We start from the raw sequence: 22,724 nt of genomic DNA on the forward strand, positions 1-22,724 counted from the left end.
AAAAGGACATGTTCATTCTTAGATAAGTTACACACTATGTAAACTCATTGACATTTCCAGTGGAATATTCAAGAAATTGTGTATGAATGTTGTAAATTGATTTCATTTATGCATTTAAGACAGTATCCTCCACATTTCTGATTACCCTTTTAGTCTATCCTCTTGTCAATTTTGAAGTTCGCCCTCCATCATACTGAACTGGCTTGAAGGCAAAAAGTGGGCCAAGTGCTTTGTAATTGTGCTATCACCAAATGATTCAAAGAGTTCTTCACAGACCAAAATAAGCAACATCTTCACTCACCATTAGTTACAAAAGCAGTTCCCTTTCGTGTTATTTATGGAACACTGTAGACCCCTATTTCTTCGAAAGATTGGGAAGGACCCAAAACATTATAATGAGGAACATAACTAAACTCTATTTAATGTTCAATAACTTTACTTCTGGAAAATGTTTAAATCTCTCTAAACTCCCAGGTTAGCTCCAATATGTATTGTCTGAGATCACCGACCACTGCTGAAATGCACTGAAATACTATGACAGTACATGGAACACTTCATACATAAAATATCTCAAAAATACTTAAAACCTTCCATTGATCTATCATCAATTAATGTAATGATGCATGCAATATACTTGTAGTCACACTCGAAAGAGAATTTGCTACAAGTGTTCATGGAAAGCAGAAAGCAAATATATTTAAAAAGAGATCCCAAGGATACATGCTGAACAGAATAAATTTCCTGTGCAGTAAGGCCACAAAATTGAAGACATATGATGGGATTATTGGTGTGAAACATTACTGATGGTTTTCTAAGAGCTCTCTGAGTTACTTTCTTACTGTATAGCTTTTATTCAGCCCAAAAACATTTTAGCATTACATGAAATTGCATAATTCTGTTGATTTTGTACTTTCTTCATGCTGTCAGGCTTTTTTGGCAGGTAATGATTTTTCTTATATCACAAAAAAGCTGCTTCAATTCAATAAACTGTTAACATGTTATCACATCTTCAAGGTGAGTTCAAATCTAAAACAAATACTTTACAGAGAACTCCATTTGAATTGTCCCACTCTTTGATATTCTAGTTGCAAAATGTTCAAAATACGAGAGGACCAGAATTAGAAAGAAACACGATATCCAAATTTGGCCAATGGAAGATTACTGTTGATTGAATCTGTCTTCTGAAGCAGGACATCATCAGTTCTTTGGTGTGTTGCATCAGTTGAACTGAAAAGTACAAAGTTTAAAATTAATAAGAGATATAGAAATTTAATAAAATTTACACTTACAATGGGGTATAAATAATTTTTGAAAAAAAGTCATCCAAAAGCAAAAATTGGTTTTACCCATTTACAGATACACGTACAGGGTTACAAAATCAACTGTTTCTTTAAATTTAAATTAAAATGTTATGATTGTATAACACATAGTTTTGAAGCAATTGACAACTTGTTATAGAATCACACACCAAATTAGAAAGAATCAAAAAACCACAAACTTACATATTGATCCTACAAGTACCAATAGTTGTATTAAGCTGTAATAGCTGAAAACGAGTATTTAGCATAATAGTAGCATAGTGTGAAATCATTATTTTTTGTTAGACAAAATGAATCTAAACTGTAGATTTTTTTTTCTTTTTTTACAGATGTCATGAAGATCTTGAATCTTGTAGGCTCTTGACTGTCCGTTCTGCACAATGATTTGATCTAGGAATTTCTTATCTTGAAGATTCTTGATTTCAATGCCTTTTCACACTATTCAATGCTTTTTCATGACCCTGAAAGGTGCTGCATAGCTTCTGATAATTACCTGCATTGTACATTTCAATAAACCAATGATCTACTCAATATTAAGAGTTAAATCTACAAATTTTGAGTAGTGACGTTCTTCCTAGTAAAAGAATAAATGACAAAAGTATTGCTTGGAAATTCTATCTGGCATTATGTAAGTTATTCAAGTTATTCATGTGATTTATTACATTACACAATTAATCAGGAAAGCACAAGCTCATATAGTTACATACTCTTAAAATTAGTAATTGTTCTAGAACTTTCTGGACACTTCTATAAATTATAGAAAGTTCAATACTGTACTACAATGGTCCAGAGAATTTTACAATACTGTCCTAGAAAGCTCCAGAGAATTTTACAAACATCCAGAATACTCTATTATGTTCCAAAACTTTTAAGGTGTTTGAAGAAAGTATGACAAGACTCTGGAAAATGCTATTAAACGAAGAAGGTCTTTAAAAGATCTGATCATGACATGAGAAAATCTCGAAGCCAGAACTTCAAATATTCTGTTAATTGTAGCAGTGGACTTATAGAAATTTGCAAAAAGGCCTTATTGAATATTCATAGTATTTCAAACCACAGAACTGCCAGACTACGAGCAATACCTGCAGCCGGGAAGAGTCCTAATGACAGGCAAGGGAAATAGAGGTCAGGAAATGCTATTTCTTTTGAAATTTCTGTGATGGTGGAGGACCATATCAAATCGTTCCCCACAAAAAAAAAGGGGGGGGGGACACTACACAACAAGAGATGCTTATTTCCTTTGTGCCAAAATTAATGTATGACTAATGAATGAACACTTCCAGGAGAAATACCAAAATGTTGTAGTTGCCTACAGTTTCTTTTTGAAAATATTGTACGAGAGGTTCAACTTGTCATTTGGGAGACCACAAGTTGACACATGCTGTATGAAGAACTCAGTGTAAAATTCAAATTGAAGTCCCATAATGATGGAGAAAAGTATGTCGCTGCAGCAGAGCTAATAACTACAAACAAAGCAGCTCTAAGTTAAATAAAGAAGTACTCGGAATTTCAATGAACTACGGGCAAAACCTTGAACCTCCTGAGATCCCTGTGCAACAAGTTTTCTACCTGAGGTAATTGAATGTCAATGTTTTCAACATTCACAGCCTAAAAGACAACAGTGCAAAATTTTACATTTACCATGAAGGAATTGCAAGGAAGGGTGCTAATGAAGCCTGTACCTTTCTTTTTAATTATATACAATCAGATATCCCTCCTGAAGTGAAACACCTCTACATTTCTCTGATGGATGCTGCAGTCAAAACAAGAACAATACAGCTGTCAGATGTTTTGCATCATTAGTCTCTCTTTGAATTTTAAGACAGTCATTCATTACTTTTCCATGCAGGGCCTCTCTTTCTTACCTAAGGATTAAGATTTTGGATTGGAAAAGAAAAATATTAGAAAGATGGACAGGATAAATTGTATTAAAGAGTATGTTGAATATATTATTATGACAAGCAAAACAGGCAAGGTAATAGAAACAGTTGACATTCTTGACTTTGATAGTTTGCGGCCCAAATTTTTGCACTGCAGTGCAAGGTCGCAATATTCCGCATGATCAGAAGATAGCATTTGCTGTAGCAAGCTTTATGAAGTTGAATTATAACGAAGAGAACAGCTGCCATGTGGTTGCTAAGAACTACACAAACGGAATTATTCATCACATGTTCAAGTTGGAATCCACACCGACATCAGCTCTACCAGATATGAAAGGTTATCCAAATGGATATGTTCCAATAAATCCAAAGAAACTGAGTGACATACAGCAGCTCCTTGGTTACATCCCATAGGAACACTAAGACTTCTACAACAAACTTTTAAACTTGTCAACTACTGCAGAGGTGGAAGTAATGAGTGATGACAAATGAAAGTTTCACCAAAATCTCCATTTCAAATTTCACTTTTTTATCCATAATTCATGTTAAATGTTCTTTAATTTGCTTCACTGCAACAGTTTTCTTGATAAATAAAGTTAAAATGATTTGAAATATGAGATAAATATACACTTTCATAGAAAAATCTGGTATATTACCAAAAGTGGACTTCTTCACCAAAGTCATGAGCATATATTCAGGGAAGAAGAGCCTAAGGAAGGACTACTGCAATAAAAGAATGCATCATCATCTAATTAAGAATTGGTAAAACATTGAATCCATTTCATTCCATTTTGAATCGTACAGACACATTCTGTTGAATATCTCAAAATGCAGTGCTGTAGAGAAGTCCAGTTTCTGAAATAACTGATCCGTATTTTATTAAGTGTAATGGCTGAAGAAGTCCTATAAAAATGGACTAAACATGTACAAAAAAAGTGTGATTTATAAATGTTAATTATATTATGAATCAGAAGAAGAAAAGGTCAAGAATTTTAAGGATCTGATTGGTACTGAATACGGTGGAACCAGAAACATTTCCTTTCGAGGTTATTGTATGATATGAGGTGAATATGAGGTTTATAAACTGCATTCTTCTTCTTCTTCTTATTATTATTATTATAATTATATAAATCTAAGTCTCATGTTTTATTACAATGTTTTATGGAATGTTAACACGTTCACTGCGTATTAGCAGAGCATAACATACCCACCAACCTGAGCAAAATATTTGTGTGGGACTCTCTAAAAGTTGTAATTATCGAAGTTTTGTACGCTGGTAGGACGAGGTCTATCGAACTCGTGGACTTATCCCACTCACGCGCCTGGTGTGTGACCCGCACTGTGGTTGAAATCGAGAAGTAATACTGGTCACCAGACGGATCACGTGCCACGCGCGTTGGTAGATTACTGCGCATTATTTACCGTGGATAGCATACAAATGCATAAAGTATGTTACAGACATAAATATATTCATATTTACACTTCTCTATTACAAAATGTGACAAACAAAAATGAAACACTTTGACCAATAGAAGTGATCGGTATAACAACAAGAATGAAATCCTATAGCTAACACAAGCGATAAATCAATGTAACAACAGTCAGCCTTTCTTTAGTGAACAGTGGGAACTACAAAAATGACAATAAAGTAAAACCATAAATGAAGAGAATGACCATCTAGAAGTCGAACTTGTCCCTCTTATTGGGTGGGTCTCGTGATGTTGAAGAAATCACATTGTCGGCCATCTGAACAAAATATAAATAAAATTTTAACATAAGCATCATGACGCAGTCAAAAATGATCACTGCAAGTTCTTTCAAGTTACTTATAAATATGATGCAGGAATAAATGACAATTACAAGTTCAGTTCATTTACTGAACATATTGCAGTAGTGGAATTAATTTTTTTCAAAAGCAGAATCACTCGTAATTCTCTTGAAGTAATAATAAACAGAAAATGCAGTGTCTTACCTTGCACTGAAGTGGTCTTGCTGCTCAAACATCCCATAAATGAATGATGACGTATGGCGACAACTCTGGAGAGGAAATACATGGGAAACGGAATCTGCTTGCGAAAATATGGCTACGAATGAATCTGCTAGTAGGGTGGACTTACATGATGTGCGGGATGACAATCAGAGCCTTTCCTACCATGCGGGAAACCTGTCCTTCACATTTCCTAACAACTGTCCCATGACACGCTAGGCGCGTGCTCCGCACATGCTTATAAAGTAGCGTCACGCGCCCAGTGCATGATCCGCACTGAACGTGTTAATCATAATTTCCTTGGTCAAGCGGGTCTTTACGGATTTTAACATAATTGTATTTTTATAAAGCTTACCCAAATGAAAACCACAGTAAGAGCATTGTCATTCGAAGAAAGAGAACACGGGATGGCAATTTTTATCAAGGAAAAATATCTGAATTAGAGAAGGAACAGATGTCCATGCTGAAGATAGCCAAGGAACAGATGACAGTGGTTAAATCTACATTGCAGTCCATGAATAGTACACTTTAGGATGTAACGGCCAATGAATTAAAATTAAGTAATAACTTAGAACAAAATTCAGGGATTTCTTAAAAACGAAACAGGGCATTGACACAGACATTCACACTGTTAGATATTGAGTTTGCTGTCAACTGACATTTAATCGAAGTGGAGGATCTTATGTCACAGTTGTATGAATAGTATCAGGTAATAGCTAATGGGATCATGTACACTCAGGTAGGAATAATCCATATGCAAATGTTGAGCCCTGTTGAGATAATAAAGGACTATAAAAAGTCACAAGAACAGTTTCCTCATGGAATGACCCTGCCATTTGAGCTGGGTACAATTCAAGCACAAATGATTTATATGGTTGTAGATATCAAAGCATTTATTTTTTAAAAATGTTAAGTACATATTGTGCTAATGCTGCTCAGTGCTAAAAAGAACTTTAAGTTGTATGAACTTCTTCTTTTCCTACTTCAGTCAAAGACAATGACAACCAATTTGTAAATATACAAATAGAAATGGAATTTGTACTTACGGATGCTGAAAAGCAATTTTATACACACTTGTAACCAATTAAGTAATTGTAAACAAGTAACTGAAGTGTCTAGTGTTTAAATCAGAATTTGCATTGAAAATGGTTCATGAAGAATAAGAATGTATAGTCATGTTATTAAAAGGTGTTAATTCAATTCCAGAAAGTTGCAAGAAGGATATAGTGTATATCAAACAATTGATGTGGTTACCCATAGACATAAACACGCTTTTGTATTTAACCCCTGAACGAGTAAAGGTGACAATTGTGTGCAAAGAGACAAGTGATTTATTACTTTTTTTTTTTTGCTACGGGCTTTACGTCGCACCGACACAGATAGGTCTTATGGCGACGATGGGATAGGAAAGGCCTAGGAGTTGGAAGGAAGCGACCGTGGCCTTAATTAAGGTACAGCCCCAGCATTTGCCTGGTGTGAAAATGGGAAACCACGGAAAACCATTTTCAGGGCTGCCGATAGTGGGATTCGAACCTACTATCTCCCGGATGCAAGCTCACAGCCGCGCGCCTCTACGCGTACGATTTATTACTTAATGGTATAGGTATACTTATGAACCATGTACAGCCTATGGGCCAGATAGTAAAATTAGGTCTATCAGTAGAATCAATACCACTTATAGAAAGGATATAATTTCTGTTTTTCTTGAGTACACTTGCTGTGAATACTTCAATTCTAGAGTTAAATTACAAGATTTGGATATAAAAGAAAGTACACTGCGAAGTCTCCTAACACATGTAGATGGTTTTAAGCATGCTGGCAAGAAGGCAGAAGAAGTGGAGACCTTAAACAGGGACAAAGAAAAAGAATTACAAGCCAATCATATGTATTCAGGTTTCAATGTGTATAAGGTAATTGGACAGTAGTAGCAATGGTGGCAATTCTAGTTGTGTTAACCTGTTGCAAATGTTGTCCATGTTTAGCTGGGGTAAATCACAAAAAGTATTTGGATCATATTACTGGATGTTGCACAAAGATTTGTTTCAAGCAAAATATAGTAAATGAAAGTCATTTGAAAGCAAAATCATCAGACGATGATTTAGTAACTTAGTACATTTTAAGACACCTCGACCAGTTGAAAGTCGAGCCAGTATTCACAAAATAGAGATTTCTGATGTTTCATCAGAGATTACCATTAGAGGTAAGGTGCAAACAACCCATACTACAAAATCCTGCAAGAAAATGAGGTTGTAAATTAAACGTACTCCACACTGTGTAAATGCTGCAACAAATTTTTCAAGTCAGTAAAAATTACCCCTACATCTAGAGAAAATGTGAATAGGAAGGTTTGCATCAAGTGGACACAAACATTACTTCCCTGTCGTGACACACCCCTTTCATATCTCAGTCCTGAGCGAATGGACTCGAGCGAGTCTCGAATCCGCGACCTCCGAGAACGAAGAGATTGGGGGTAATGGTCTAGAACTTAAGTGAATGTATAACAACGGCAAGAAGTTACAGTGCTTCAAATATTTAAGTGAGTGATAATTTTATTTGAGTGGAAATTCGAAATATTCAATGCAAATAATTCAATGCAATTTAACATAAAATGAAGTTTAGTGGAAGCAAGCCCAGTGTGTGTGCAACATTGTGAAATATCCAACAGAATGGTGCCAATGTAGAAACAGAAACGCAATAGGGAAATCCTAAGGGTATTTTGAGAAACCAGTGGAAAGAAATTTCACGTAGGCCACACAGTGATTTTGACGCATCAGAAAAATACCTTGTTCTAGAGTCTTCCACGACACTCCCCATTAGTTAGTGGGAGGAACACGTGAGCCAATCAGACTGAGAGATAACAGAACCTCGTGGGAGTAGAGGATGATATTCGGGAAGGCACTGGAAAAGTTCGAGAAAGTAGTGAATAAAAGATATAAGCTGTAGCTGGGAAGCGGACAGGAGGAACAGATCAGCGACTGTGATTTACGTGAAATAGATGTTGATTCCCATAGGGAACCTGAAATATTTGTCCCAAATGAGTAAATTTATAATACCAATATAAATGGTCCGCTGTTGGACATTATAAATTTTCTAGCTAACTCATTCCTGGTTACCAGTGTTTCGCCCCAGTGTGCTAAGTTGGGCTCAGAGTCCAACTTAGCTGAAAAATTTATTATGTCCAGTAACGGACCATTTATATTAGTATTGTGAGTTACGTGTCGTGGCAGTGAGCCACAGAGGCACTGAGAGAGTGAACCTACTCCACTCTTAAAGAAATTTAAGTAACGGCAGACTGTTATTATGCTCAACAAATGCATAATTAACCAGAAAACTACAGTGAAGAAAAGTGGACTTGAGTCTAGGAACAACAGTATTTAACAGTATTTAAGCATACTGAGTTCGACCTTCTGGATCTGCACTTTCTTTCTACTAGAAGTTTTCAACGTCCAAGAAGGCTATAGTGTCGCAGAGAGAAGAATCAAGAGAGAAGGCAGAAGAGAGAAGAAAGAAGATCCTGAAACATGAGCTAAGTATTCACCAAGTTTCACAGGCATATCCCAATTGTAAATAAACTTGTCAATTGCAAATTAACTTGTCTCTCTAATAGAGAGGGCAGAGACTCGAGAAAATCCCTCCCACATATCAAGTGTGTACATATTTAAACAGACTGGTTTCCTTGTTTATTTGTGTATTGTAAGGGTGTACCAATGCTTTGCATAATACGGGTGAAGGGAGCTGAGAGTGAATTGGAAGTGTAGTCTTGTTATTGCCAGCCTGTCCAGTCCTTAGGATCATGACAACCTGTTGTAAATGCTATGAGAAGAGACCACTTTCTGGAAATTTGTGGCTACATTCATTGCACAGATAATACTCAGCCTGATATGAACGATAAGATGTGGAAATTACGACTCTTAAAAAACATCCACCTTTTCAATACAAATAAATGTTATAATGTTTATTTACAACATATTTTTACTTGGAACTAGTTTCAACGCTATTTAGCATCATCTTCACACAAAATGTGAGAAATAGGCATAGGCGTATACATGCAGACATGTAAATTACATAAAATGTTACAGCATTATGATTAAATAAGAGTAAAAGGGACATAAAATAGTGAATTACAAGGTCAGAAATTCTCAGTCATCAAAATGGTCCATGAAGGATGAATCAAAACTGTACGAACATGAGTTAGGACTGAAAAACACAATCCCCCAAAAAACATACATCACAACAAAACCACGCGGAAGTTCGAGACGAAACATGACGAAAAAATCCTTGCTAATTTCCAGCCTAAACAGGATTTAAGATTTTGACAAGTGCATGGTGGAATATTACAGTAGGCACAGCTGCAAGCGTTTCATCCGTTGAAAGACCATCTGCTTTTGGTATAAGGTCTGGTGTTTGAACACTCCTTCAGGCTATCTCATAAATTTTGACATTTGCCAAGGAAAGAATACACATGATAATACTGAATATGAGCAATGGTTTGAAAGTGTACTGCTCCACTGATACTGATGCTGGAACGACTTACCTGATGATATATCACACTTACCCTTTCGATTATATTTCAATAATATTTTTACCAGAATTGCACTTTTGGCTCAAATAAATGTTGCGGATATGGTGCTACAGGAACCATTCAAGAGAACAGAATTCCCAAAACACTTTCAAATGAAATGAAGTGACAGGCTCGAGGGCCATATGACAAGGCAAAGAACTCTGAGGGTATAAGTATTGTTCGTTGGGTTTAACTACGTGATTACCATGGCATCAATATGCCATGCTGTTGAACCAGTTTCTAAGGTAACACAATACTCCCAGGCAGAGAAAAGGAAAGTGCATATTAAGCAGCCGGCTGTGCCTGGAGCTTACACCGGTGGAATGGGTGGAACAGACAGGATGGACCAGAATGTGTCATACTACAGAGCAGGTATATATGGAAAGAAATGGTGGTGGTCGCTGTTCAGAGGGTTCCTGGACGTATCATTTCACAATTCATGGTTCCCACTAAGGAGATCTGGATGTGATTTGTCGCATCTAGAATCAACATAATTTATTACTTTAATCTCTGTGTCGATGATTTACATTGACAATGAAAATTTAAAAGATTATTCCTCCTAATCAACACTTATACGTATAGTATATGGACACGACCGACAGGCACTCCAAAAGAACAAGAAGGAACATCCACTCTACCTTCAGCCACATTCAAGATATAGTTTTCAAATACAGGTGCCCTTTCATTCAAACAACATTGACAATTTATATTGGCAACTAAAATTATGAAATATGTTCCCTCACACAGTAAGCAACATTTCAATTTTATCAATACAGCTTCACGTAATTTTACTGTTAAATATACATACAGAGCAAAGTCTATCAAATTCCAGGCAGTCAAGTATGTATTTTAAGATTTTAAACATCAAGGAGACTGTACATGATGCTTGTAAACAAAATTTATAAATAGGTCAAATGGACCAAATTTTAATTTAATGTACTTAATAGAAGTTCAGACATATTCAGGTATATCAGTGTATATTAGAGTTGACAGTGAACTTTAACAGTCAAATTAAAATTTCCACAAGGAACAACACAAACTATAAAGTGAACGAAAGATTGTTTAGTCGAGTTTTACAAAAAAAAGTCATATAGGCTATGGTTTAATTATATTGTATACGCAGGTGCATTAACCCTCTTGGAGTCGAGCCGATCTGATCGGCCACTCCCCATCAGCTGGAAGAGGCCAGAGCTCCGCCTCCACTCTACTACTGTAAAGTGCCAGGCCGTTTTCAGTGGAAATACATGTATTTTAAAATTCGCGTATATCTACCGATGTATAGCAAATACCGGCATGAAATTTTCTACATATCGACTACGTAGAATAAGAAACTGGTCTGGAATGATATAAAGAGTCAAAGACGTTTTATTGTTGATTTATAGTTGTCTATAACGTTTATTTTTAGGAAGAGAAAAATATTTTCGCACTTTCTCTCTCAATATCTACTTTGAAAAAATAATTTACGATACAAAAGAATATAAGTAATTATGTATAATGTATTTCTAAGTACAATTCTATAGAATAACTAATTTGAACGAGAAAAATAAAAACGTAAAAAATCAAAATTCAAACATATGTCGCTAATAAATACAAGACAATTTTACTCACCGATAAAATTCGCGTGTATGTATCGGTGTTTGACAAATACTGACAACAAATTTTCTACGTGCGGACAACATAGTATTAAAATAATTCTGAATTATTAAATAAGTAAAAAACAGTAGTTGATATTATAGTTTTTTTGTTTTCAGAAAAAATAGTTTCTCGTTTTCGGTTGTAGTATATATTAGAAAAATAATTTTATAATACAACAGAATTTATGAAATTAAGAAATGTATGGCACTAAAGCCGTGATTTGCTTTGACCTACTAAGCGACCGCTGCTCAGTTCGGTACCTGCAGTTTACGAGGTGAATCATGGTCAGTGAGACGGATCCTATCAGTCTTATTCTTGGTTTTCCAGACCAGGGTCGCCCTCTCGCCCTCAGATATCTCCTCAATTGCAATCACTTAGGGTCACTTAGATTGAGTGAACCTCGAACCTACCCTCAGGACCAGGCGAAAATTCTTGACCTGGGCGGGAATCGAACCCATGACCTCCGGGTGAGAGGCAGGCACGCTGCAGTTGGCCCATGGAGACCGGCATTTAGGTAATGATAGAGGACTATATGTGACTATAAGGTTTAGCAGAGAGTAAGTGAAAAGTAAATTGAAGTGTGATATGGGCGGAGAATCAGACGGCAGGACATGTTTAGGTCCAAGAACTTCCTTGAAGGAGACAGGAGGTTGAGGAATGTTGTCGGGTTCAATGGGACAAATTTCTACAAAATGTTCTCCAGAGACATCATCATCATATTCGTTATCACTAGTTTCATCTACCACCATATTCAGAGTAGCTTTAGTGCTGTTAGACACAATTAAACGTCTCTTCTTTACCTGCGGTGATTGCGCGGACGTGTCCGGTACAATTTCGTCGCTACTCTCTGAACTAAATTCCCTATCGCTATCCAATAAATCATCCGCGTTAACTTCGCACTGTTCCAAATACTGCATTAATTTATTGTCATCAATACTTGCTGAAAAATTATCACGTGAACAACATGACATTTTCCTGTCACAAATCCACTCACTGCAAGGAGCAATCTCTTACTGACCGGTTAGCGGTACTGTATTTGTAAACACAGGAAAAGACTCTTGTGAAAGGTATAACACCCTCTTAGAACTGCCAAAGCAAGGCCAGGCACACAATAACGTGTAGCCCCTTTACTACAGGTTGTAACAAAAGTATGCACGTCACTATAGGTTGCCTCAAAATTATGTATACCACAGAATTTTAGGCCGGCCGATGTAATCGGCTCTGGCAACTTCCGACTGGATTGTTAACGGCCGACCAGATCGGCTCTGGCAATTTTAAAGGGCGGATGCTCGCACTACCGCCTGGCATCAAGAGAGTTAATATATATCAGTATTGATAAGGACGTCTAGATTCAAACAGACTACAAATTGAAATCTACGTTTAATTTTTATCAATGTACTCTATGTTTGCTAAATACATTTTTTAACGTGTGCTAATTTGTATTTTATCTATAAGTTTACCTATAAAACCGAAGATGGCCTAATGAAAGGGGCCGAAACTAGTCCTGAATATAAGATAATTCTTTTTATATATATTTTGTGTTGATTAAGAGGAACAATATTTTCAATTTTCATTGTCAGCATCTAGAATTAGTCACCATATTGTGCAGACACATCTCCAGAAATTTAAAATAACGCCAATAGGAAGAGGCTGCCCTGTCATTTCAAGATATAGTATTCAGCACAGCAGTGTCACCAGTGACATACGAAATGACGGGACTGGTCACCTGGTAGCGCCCTGCAATCTACGACACTGTGCTGGAAAGGAATGCTTCAGCACTGTTCGCACCAAGTGCATAAAATGCAATGATGGTCCTATTTCATTCAGTCTGAAGCTTACAGCTCTTAAATACTTGTTTCTACTGAGCAATTTCTGTGAATTAGATAACCTGTGTGTAATATACTATGACAAACTTTGGACTTTCAGTGATTTATTTATTTATTTATTGTAATTAGTGTCTATTCCTCATAAATTATCTTCAGTTTATTTTAGTTTATTTTGTTCATTTACATACATATACATAAAATCTATGAATACTAAAGAAATGCTATACAGACTAAAATGCTAACACGTCCACCTAATGTAATGAAAATAATTTTGGTGTCAAAGGGTTAACATCTAGTGTAGGAAACAAGTTTCCAAACAAAACATTCCCTATGTAAGCATTGATATGTTCAATGAAATTAACATGATGGACTAAAGTATGTGGGCCATTTAACTTGTTCGAACCATGTACAAACAAATCTTAAAGTCCGATGGAATATATCATGACAAAAAACAATGTACAGAAACAAAACATTCCATAATACTAGTTACAGATACTCTATCATTGAGTTCCTTAGTTCAACTGCAGGGGATTTGAGACAAAATCATGACAAGCAAGAGTCTACAATGAAACTGTACTTACGTGTGCACACAGTTATTTTTATCAAGCCAGTCAAGGACAAAAATTCAAGTTGTAGACCACTGTAAGTTATCTGTCATATCACTGCAATAGGTTTCACTAACACACTTAACCCAGCATTATAGAAGTACAATATAATTTCATGTAGAGAACTTACCCTTTTAAGAAATTCTTCAGCACAAATTCTAGCTCTTGCATTTACAGCAAGTTTCATTTCACTGATTTCTTTGTCAATTTCCTCCATAAAATGAATGACAAAATCCACTAATTTATGTTTGTACATTTGTTCTGTATGGAAATTTGTAATCAAAAAGCTTATGTCATATCCCTGAAAAAAGAAAAATTAAATAATAAATAACCACCTCACAGATGTCAAATATTTCAGCTGCAATTAACAAGGTAGGATCTATAGCCTGTCCAAATAGTACACAGAATGGGCTGAAGACATGAATATTCAATACAGCGAGATGACAACATGTTTACACAGAAATTTGGAACAATGTGAGCAACATTCAGAAGTCTGCAGAAGATACAGTACTAGTCCCACAAGGGTTGCCATCCTTCCTGCAGGCCTCATGTCAGTAAATGAGAGCACGGTCGCTGTCACACCATTCCTATACACCCACAGGAACCCATCAACTTTGATGAATGGATAATCAAATTGAAAAACAGGCAGTAAAACTAAAATTTACCCCATTACAGTGAGTGTTGAAAATGCTCTCCCTCAGCCTGTAGACAAGCGTTGTAGTGTGTGATGATATTCAAGCTCATTCTCTGCGATTCAGTCTCCTGAATCTTAAAACATTTCTATAAAAATTGAATTTTTCAGTTCTATGATGCAGGGGTTACTCCTGTACACTCCATCTTTCAAACTACCCCACAAATAGAAGTTGCAAGATGTTAAAAATGGGAGAACCAGCTGGCCATAAATTTGCACTAATAATTCTCCGCAAATATCATGTACTGCAATCACTGAATTATAAGCAGCATGTGCTGGAAATATCCAAGCGACCTTTCTTATTCAGTCAGTTGAGGAAAAACCTCACTCGGTATTAATTCTATCAATACGGTCATATCGAAACCGAAAATGACATTTCGCTGAGAGGATGAAGGGATCATAAGAAAGCAATGTGCAAGAACTGAGATGCCATTTTCAGTTGTAAGCTCCTTAAATCGACACTGAAATGTCCATTAAGATTGCACGCGTTAGCATATAGCTTGACATGGACAGCCCTGGTAACTAGCTGAAGCTAGTGTGTTACCTTGAGCTTTCTGCCCAGGCAATTAACATACGTTCCTTTGAGAGAGCAGTCTGAATACGGCTAATATTTTATAGAGTATGCATTATGCTATTTTCGTTAAAAAGGATTATCTTCTTCCTGTGAAATAACTTTGGAAGAAAGGGAGATAGGTCAACATGTGATCAAACTAATTGAAAATCATCTCATGGGTGCAAGCATTGTTTCAGAGTAATGTCTGGGGAGAAATAGCAATAGCAAAAGTGACAGTCAAAGCAGCAACACCTCATCTGCGTCACATTTGCCTGGTACGAGAGGTGTTATGCATCCGAGTTTGAGCTCCGAGTCTGATTCTCATCAATCCAGTGAAGCAGCCACCTGACACATCTACCGGTTGAATATATGCTAACAGTCCACAGAAGAAAATATAACACACTTTAGATCCTGCTTGCAAGAGGAAAACTATATATTTACGGTTAAATAGGAGGTAAGAAGTGGTTTCATTAACCACTGTTAGCAAAAATTGTATGGTGACGTCACTACTACAACTGTAAATGTGGAAGAACCAATTAAAATCTATGTCACTAAGTCCTGTAGAACACAGGAAAGTGATGTATAAAAAATATCTCCTCACTTTGTAGAAGAAAGAAAGTGGGAGCAGAATGTTTGCGATGAAGACTAGCGACTGTGAGCCTGGGACATTTCAAGAGAGATTTCAATGGGACAAAGTAATTCCAGTGCATCTACTGGTTGGTTGAGTTTCTTCAAGAAGTACCAAATAAAAAGTAGAAAAATCACAAAATTTGTATCCCTTGCATATCTGCAAGAAGAAGAGGAAAAAGATGAAGTCACAAAGAAATTTGTGGAAGAAGCTACAGAGCAATTTTTAGATTACACCCCTTCCTCAATATACAATCCAGATCAGAGTGGTTTCATGCACAAACTGAAAGTAAAAAGGACTCTACTGTTTGTTGGTGAGAAATATACAGAAGCAGTTGCTCAATCAGTAAGTGCATTCACCCATTCATACACAATTATGCCTACTGTTAGTATGGCCAGCAATTCTTTCTGGAAATTATTCTTTGTACCACAGGAGGCAACTGGAACTTCTGGTCTGAGAGTTTTCAAAGAAATGTTTCATGCCAAAAATATAATTGTAACAGCCACAAAATCAGTGAAAATTGAAAAAAAAAATTAAAAAATTAATGTATTGGTTTAAAGAAGCCTTCTTCCCAATCGCGGAAGACAAGTGTTTGCTACTGTAAAATTCCTGGACTACTCATAGTGATAAACGCTGAAGACATTCCTCCTGGCAAAAGTATAGAAATTTTCCAGATTCCTTCCGGCGCTATGGGGAAAATACTACCCTTGGATAAGTTTTTTTTGCCATTTAACAGACGAAGATTTCTGGTTTGATGTTTATCAGACGAACAGCATATTGAAAATGTAATCCTTCATTCATTTTCACTCCCCATGGTTCAAAGGACAGGATTTAAAATGCATGGCTTGAAACCAGTTACACATAGGGAGAAACTTCCCAAGTTTGAGGTGCTTGCAAAATATTGCCTTCAAACAAGTAAAGAAAACTGAAGAACAATGTGGCCTTAGAGTGCATATTCTTCATGCATGGTGCCAAGAATATCTGTGTTTTTATTATGCGATTAACCCGTTCGGTGGGCGATGCGGCGAGATCCGCGGCTACAAGTTGCTTGCTCGGTGAGGAATGCGGATATATCCGCAGATTCAAATTATATTTTTTCTCAGTTGCCTGCCTGCAGAGGTTTATTTCCTTTGAGCAGCGTATTCTGGATGAGTCTGCCTTCTGACGCGAGTTTTTTCAACCATGCTCTCCCAATACCAATGTGTCATCCATGAGTTGCAACATAAAGAACGCAGGTGACGTCTGGGCAAGAACGACCTAAGGCCTAATAGCTCCGCGCTGAAGCTTTAGCTCATCGCCTAATCGTCCCTTGGATGTAATAATATTGCTGTAGAAGGGATTTCTAGAGATTATGACACTGAACAGACCTCTCTGATGACATTTTACAACTGTGACCTGATTTATTATCTGCAGTCTTTAGTTCTTCAATCACGACTGGAGTGTGTGTTTACCGCGAGTTACACAACATTTTATTATCGTACGCGTCCGTAATACAGTAATATTTCATGATTTCTGTCCAAACTGCTGAGACCAGGGTTCTATTCAATCCTTTTTCTTACATTTTTTCCTGCTAAAATATCTATAACGAATTACCGGCCCCCACTGGTAGAAGAAGATGACTTACGGATCATGATAAACAAAATGTTGGAATTTAGTGGGGAGAATTGTGATATTAGTGAAGTAAGTTCTGCCGAAGGGGAATTCGTAAGTGACAGGAAATTACCTGGAATAAGTACTGCAGGCTCGAATATACATGGTTTGGGCATAGCTGATGCGAATGTTCAGCAGTCGCAAAAGAGACAACACACGTGTTCGATTCCAGTTCAAGTAGCGATCATGACAATGACAGTTGTGGCGATAATACTGATTACAATCCAACCATTGCAAGTTCTTCGTCAACTTATACTGAAAATGGACAAAGAAATTCCCGCTTTGATCCAAATTTCCATCGTGATGTTTAGAGAAAACAAAACTGAGCTAAATAATTTAATTACTTTTTCTATGACGAGATATGCCAGAACATAGCTGAAGAGGCAAAAGATGCCAAGCAGGAAATCGCACATAAAACCCAGTTTAGTAAGACGAAAGGAAGGAATCGAGATCAAGACCGTGTCCCAACAAATAAGGATGAAATAAAGCTTCTTATGGCCAAACTGTTGCCGCAGGGGATTATACAGAAACCTAAATTAGGACACTATTTCTCGCAATTGCTTGTTCACTACGCTTATTTTCCATGAGCTGACGACACAGAAGAGATTTTTTCTCGCCAGATTGAGTGGCCTGGCCGGCCTCCTGACCCCAACTTGGCAGGTTCGATTCTGGCTCAGACCGGGAGTATTTGAAGGTGCTCAAATGCGTCGGCCTCTTGTCAGTAGATTTACTGGCATGCAAAATAACTCCTGCGGGACTAAATTCCGGCACCTCAGTGTCTCCGAAAACAGTAAAAGTAGTTAGTGGGACGTGAAGCCAATAACATTATTATTATTATTATTATTATTATTATTATTACATTTTGCTCCACAGATTTTTACATATCTCTGACAATGAGGTGAATAATGCACAACTTCATCCCAAAATATACGAGATAAATCCAGTATTTGACCACCTGTTAGCAAAATTTTCAGAGGCTTATACCCCTGACGGCAAAATGTCAATTGATGAGAACCTGTTGCTATGGAAAGGGTGGCTAGGGTGGAAAGTTTACATAACAAGAAAACGATCGCGTTTCGGAATGAAATTATATAAATTCTGCGAAGGCGAGACAGGTTATATAACATGACCTGCTTCGGTGTGTATCATAATGAACAGTTGTAAAAGACATAACACTGTGAAGACTGTAAATACTGTAAATATTCCCTGTATTGCAGTGTAATATAGTCCGTTTATGTCACTTGTGAATTGTAGGGAGGCTATATAAACTTGATCCCTCGAAAGCGCTAACCAACACGCGAGTATTATAATTTATTCCATTGTACATCTTTTAAGTACATGTAAACGTTGTAAATCTACATTTTACATATACAGAAACATTTATTTCCAGGCAGAGATTGATAGTAAACTGCCTAAAATATTCAGGTGAAAGTTACTGTATAAACATAAACTAGAGCTTTGCTGTTAGGAAGAAGCAATCTCGATATCAGAGTGTGAAAGCACTTAGTACTTTTTTGCACAAAGTATTGAAAAATTAAACTAATCAAATTTTTCAACAATTAAATATATTATATTCAAGTAAATATTTCTCTTTTGGTCCTTCAGTAGTTCATTTTCATCTAAGATTGTTTTTAATGAAGTAATTAAATATTTTCTTCAATCAGGGAAATCGCTCCCCATCTGAGAGTGAGCTAGTGTGTACCGAGCTTCCTGCTTAAGGGGTTAACACACCTCATTTAGATTTCACATTCATTCTCTAACATTAATAATATAATGGCTTTACGTCCCACTAACTACTTTTACGGTTTTCGGAGATGCCGAGGTGCCAGAATTTAGTCCTGCAGGAGTTCTTTTGTGTGCCAGTAAATCTACCAACATGAGGCTGACGTATTTGAGCACCTTCAAATACCACCGGACTGAGCCAGGATCGAACCTGCCAAGTTGGGGTCAGAAGGCCAGCGCCACAACCGTCTGGGTCTCTAACATTAACGTGACCTTGGCGTGTGGTAATCTGCCAGTTTGTTCTATCTCTCTTCAGCACAATTGCAACTCCACTCTGCTGTGCGCCGCACCTGCAAGAGGCAAGGGTTGTCCAGGACCTGCGTTGTCACACGGATTTTGAATCAAGATTTCGACACCTTCCAGTTCAAAATGGCAGCTAAATTTTTGTACTTAGCTATTTTATGGCCTCCTCATCCTCTCAGCAAAATTGCAGCATCGGTTTCATTATGACCTTATCGATAGTTCCCTTGAAGATATCGGTCAGAATTAAAGGCGGTGTTAAAAAATAAATTGGTTGTACAATTCTTTTAGCATTAATAGGTAGCATAACAAACTCCTATTTTAAGGTCATGAAGTGGAGTTCCGTGAATTATTCCTGGATTCTCATATGACCTAAACTGGTTATTTTGTGAATTTACATGCTCACAAAAATAACACAGCACCTCATGAAAAAACAGCACTAATTCATGATTAGTGAATTACTCTTGACAGATTGAAGAAACCCACTGCAATAATGTTTACTTGCAGCTGGCTCTACTGGGCTTAAACTTTGCACTTCTATGACTTTGTAAAACTTAAGTTTCAGTTTTCTTCCCATTCATTGTGCAGAAGAATATGAAACCTCACTTTACTGAGCCAGTTTCCTTAAGAAAATTTGGGGTGATCGTTGAAGTCTTTCAAAGTATCCAGAATTTTTTGTCAGTTCAGAAAGTTCATTCTTGAACTCTTTCTTTTTGTTCAGCACTGACCCACAGCTTGAATTCTTTTTTTTTAATTCCGTAAACACGTTAACACTTGAACTCCACGAAATTGTTTGCAGAATTCTCTTCTAACTCTCCCAGCAGATTCGTGCTTTAAAAATCTACAGCACATGAAAATATGCCGTTCAACACTAAATTCAGAAGCCATGAAACACATTAAACCAATTACTGCTGTATAACAAGCAATCTCACTGTACACAACCACACCAAAACTTATCGTAGACTAGCAGAGACCATAACATCACTGGGTGAGCTATATTGGTCAGGCAGCTATTGCATCATCCACCTGGCCAGACATGGCACAGGGAAGAAATCAACTAAGGCTTGCACTGCATATGCTGCGTAAAGAACGTACTTCCAAAAGTTATGCATATACCAAAGCAGGAACAGGAACAACAGGGTGTTTTCTAGTCCATGTAAACAAGAGCAATCATGTGGGACAAAATAAGTCTACAAGCAAATAGAAAGAGACTTTTAAGTGGCTATTCTATCAAAAGACAAGAAGACAATGTTGGACTGAAAAATGAGTTCCTACAGCTAACATCAAGTGGCACTGAAGTGGGTAAAGAGGAACTTGCAAGGGTCGTTATCTTGACGCAAGTGTAATAGACTTATATAACCTGAAAGCAATATTCTTTAGCCCACCGATAAATAATGACAATATCGAGCTCGAATTATTATTTTCATGATTATTATTATGACTTGTGAGGTATGGCTTGAAGGGTTTACATCTACTTATTAGTATTAGCGAAAATCCACAGCCTGTTTCCAGTCATTTGACCAGGTCAGGAATGGAATGAATGAAGATCCCTTCTAGCGGCGAGGATGGGAATTGTGCCGACTGCTGAAGCCTGTCACACTCCTCTGGGGCAATGATTACTGAAATGAAATGATATTGGAGAGTGTCGCTGGAATGAAAGATGACGGGAAAAACTGGAGTACCCAGAGAAAAACCTGTCCCGCCTCCTCCTTGTCCAGCACAAATCTCACATGGAGTGACCGGGATTTGAACCACGGAACGCAGCGGTGAGAGGCCGGCGTGCTGCCGCCTGAGCCACAGAGGCTCTCCCATCATCATTATAATTTTCAATCACATCGAAAAGCACCCCAATTATCAATTTACGAACCGAGCTCGATAGCTGCAGTTGATTAAGTGCGATCAGTATCTAGTATTCGAGCCCCACTGTACGCAGCCCTGAAGATGGTTTACCGTGGTCTCCCGTTTTCACACCAGGCAAATGCTGGGGCTGTACCTTAAATAAGGCCATGCTCGCATCCTTCCCACTTCTAGCCCTTTCCTGTCACATCTTCGCCATAAGACCTATCTGTGTCGGTGCGAAGTAAAGCAACTTGCAAAAAAAAAAATTTATGATCTATAATTATTAAATAAAATATATTTATTTTGCTCTTTTCCATTATACCTCAAAGTTTGAGTGCTGCAATTTGTAAGACTGGTACCATATATCAGTTTCTACAACTTGAATAGCAGTATATTTTTTCTAGTTCTGTAGGGTGTGTCCAACTCTTGTCCCATGAGACGTATCTTCGTAGTGAGTTTTTAGGACCAGATGGCCTTCCTGATGTCAACGTCATCAGAAGAGTTAATGAGATGATATCAATGACTTGATATATGATAGATGATAGTAGGAAGGAAGAGGGCGATGATGATGATGATGGTGCTTGTTGTTTAAAGGGGCCTAACATCGAGGTCATCGGCCCCCAATGGTACGAAATGAGAAAATGAAATGACAAATTAAAAGCCCCAAAACATCCACTGACCACAATTCAAAATGTGAGGACAAAGATTGAATGGATGGATATGAATTTAAAACGATCAGTGGAACCTACCCACAGTGCCTCACATGCACAGAAGCTGGCATAGAACAATAGTATTACTGACCAAGGGACTGCTTCTACAGCACAATACTGAATCGATGATGTTTGTAGTCAAAAAGGGACCAAAATCCAAGTCAGCAGCCCCTCACAATGGTACTTATCGCTAGGAAAGTAGAACCATGCTATTTGTCATGTTGCGGTACTAATCAAGAGTAGCGTAGACTCGCGGTATTCTACACATTATGTTACTACTCACAGGTAATGAAATTCGCAAATGTACTACAGACCTATGCTGTTTTACACGTTGCGACACCATTTACAGGCAACGCAAACCTATGGTGTTCGATCACGTAAGGGTACTAACCACAGGGACTCGTACTACCCCGTGGTGTTCCTCATATGGTGGGTACTAATCATAGGCAAGCCAGAACCATTGGTTCCCTCATCCCATGGTGTCACTCATATAGTGCTTCTAATCACAGGTACTGTAAAAGCAGCCGAGCCCTCGTTTTCTACTAATCACAAACCTACTTGGTACCCAACATAGTGGTACAACGTGCAAGTAAAGGCGACCCATGGTGTTCCCCGCATGGTGGTGCTAATTACAAGTAGTTTCATGGTTCTAATTTGATCATCCCTTGGTCGCCCCTTTTAGTCGCCTCTTACGACAGGCAGGGGATACCGTGGGTGAATTCTTTGTCTGCCTCCCCCACCCACAGGGGGTATGTGTTTGGTCCGCGAGTCTGCCGGCAAGCCGGTTAGGACCCCCCCCATCCGCCACCTGGGACACG

The 22,724-nt window shown here is 37.6% G+C and overlaps 1 protein-coding gene across 4 annotated transcripts in view; it reads right to left on the bottom strand.

The window, feature by feature from the left end:
* Positions 1-827: 827 nt before the first annotated feature.
* Positions 828-22,724, bottom strand: part of Arpc4 (Actin-related protein 2/3 complex, subunit 4) — a 121,407-nt gene continuing 99,510 nt past the window's right edge. For all 4 annotated transcript variants that reach the window (XM_067141166.1, XM_067141165.1, XM_067141167.1 and 1 more), the window contains 2 exons: positions 13,944-14,114; positions 828-1,227 (listed from right to left, as the gene is read on the bottom strand). In XM_067141166.1, coding sequence (XP_066997267.1) covers positions 1,219-1,227; positions 13,944-14,114 — 180 coding nt within the window. In that variant the 3' untranslated portion in view covers positions 828-1,218. The remainder of the gene's footprint in view (positions 1,228-13,943; positions 14,115-22,724) is intronic.

Source organism: Anabrus simplex, chromosome 2 (assembly GCF_040414725.1).
Source record: "Anabrus simplex isolate iqAnaSimp1 chromosome 2, ASM4041472v1, whole genome shotgun sequence".
In the NCBI taxonomy this organism is placed as follows: Eukaryota; Metazoa; Arthropoda; class Insecta; order Orthoptera; family Tettigoniidae; genus Anabrus; species Anabrus simplex.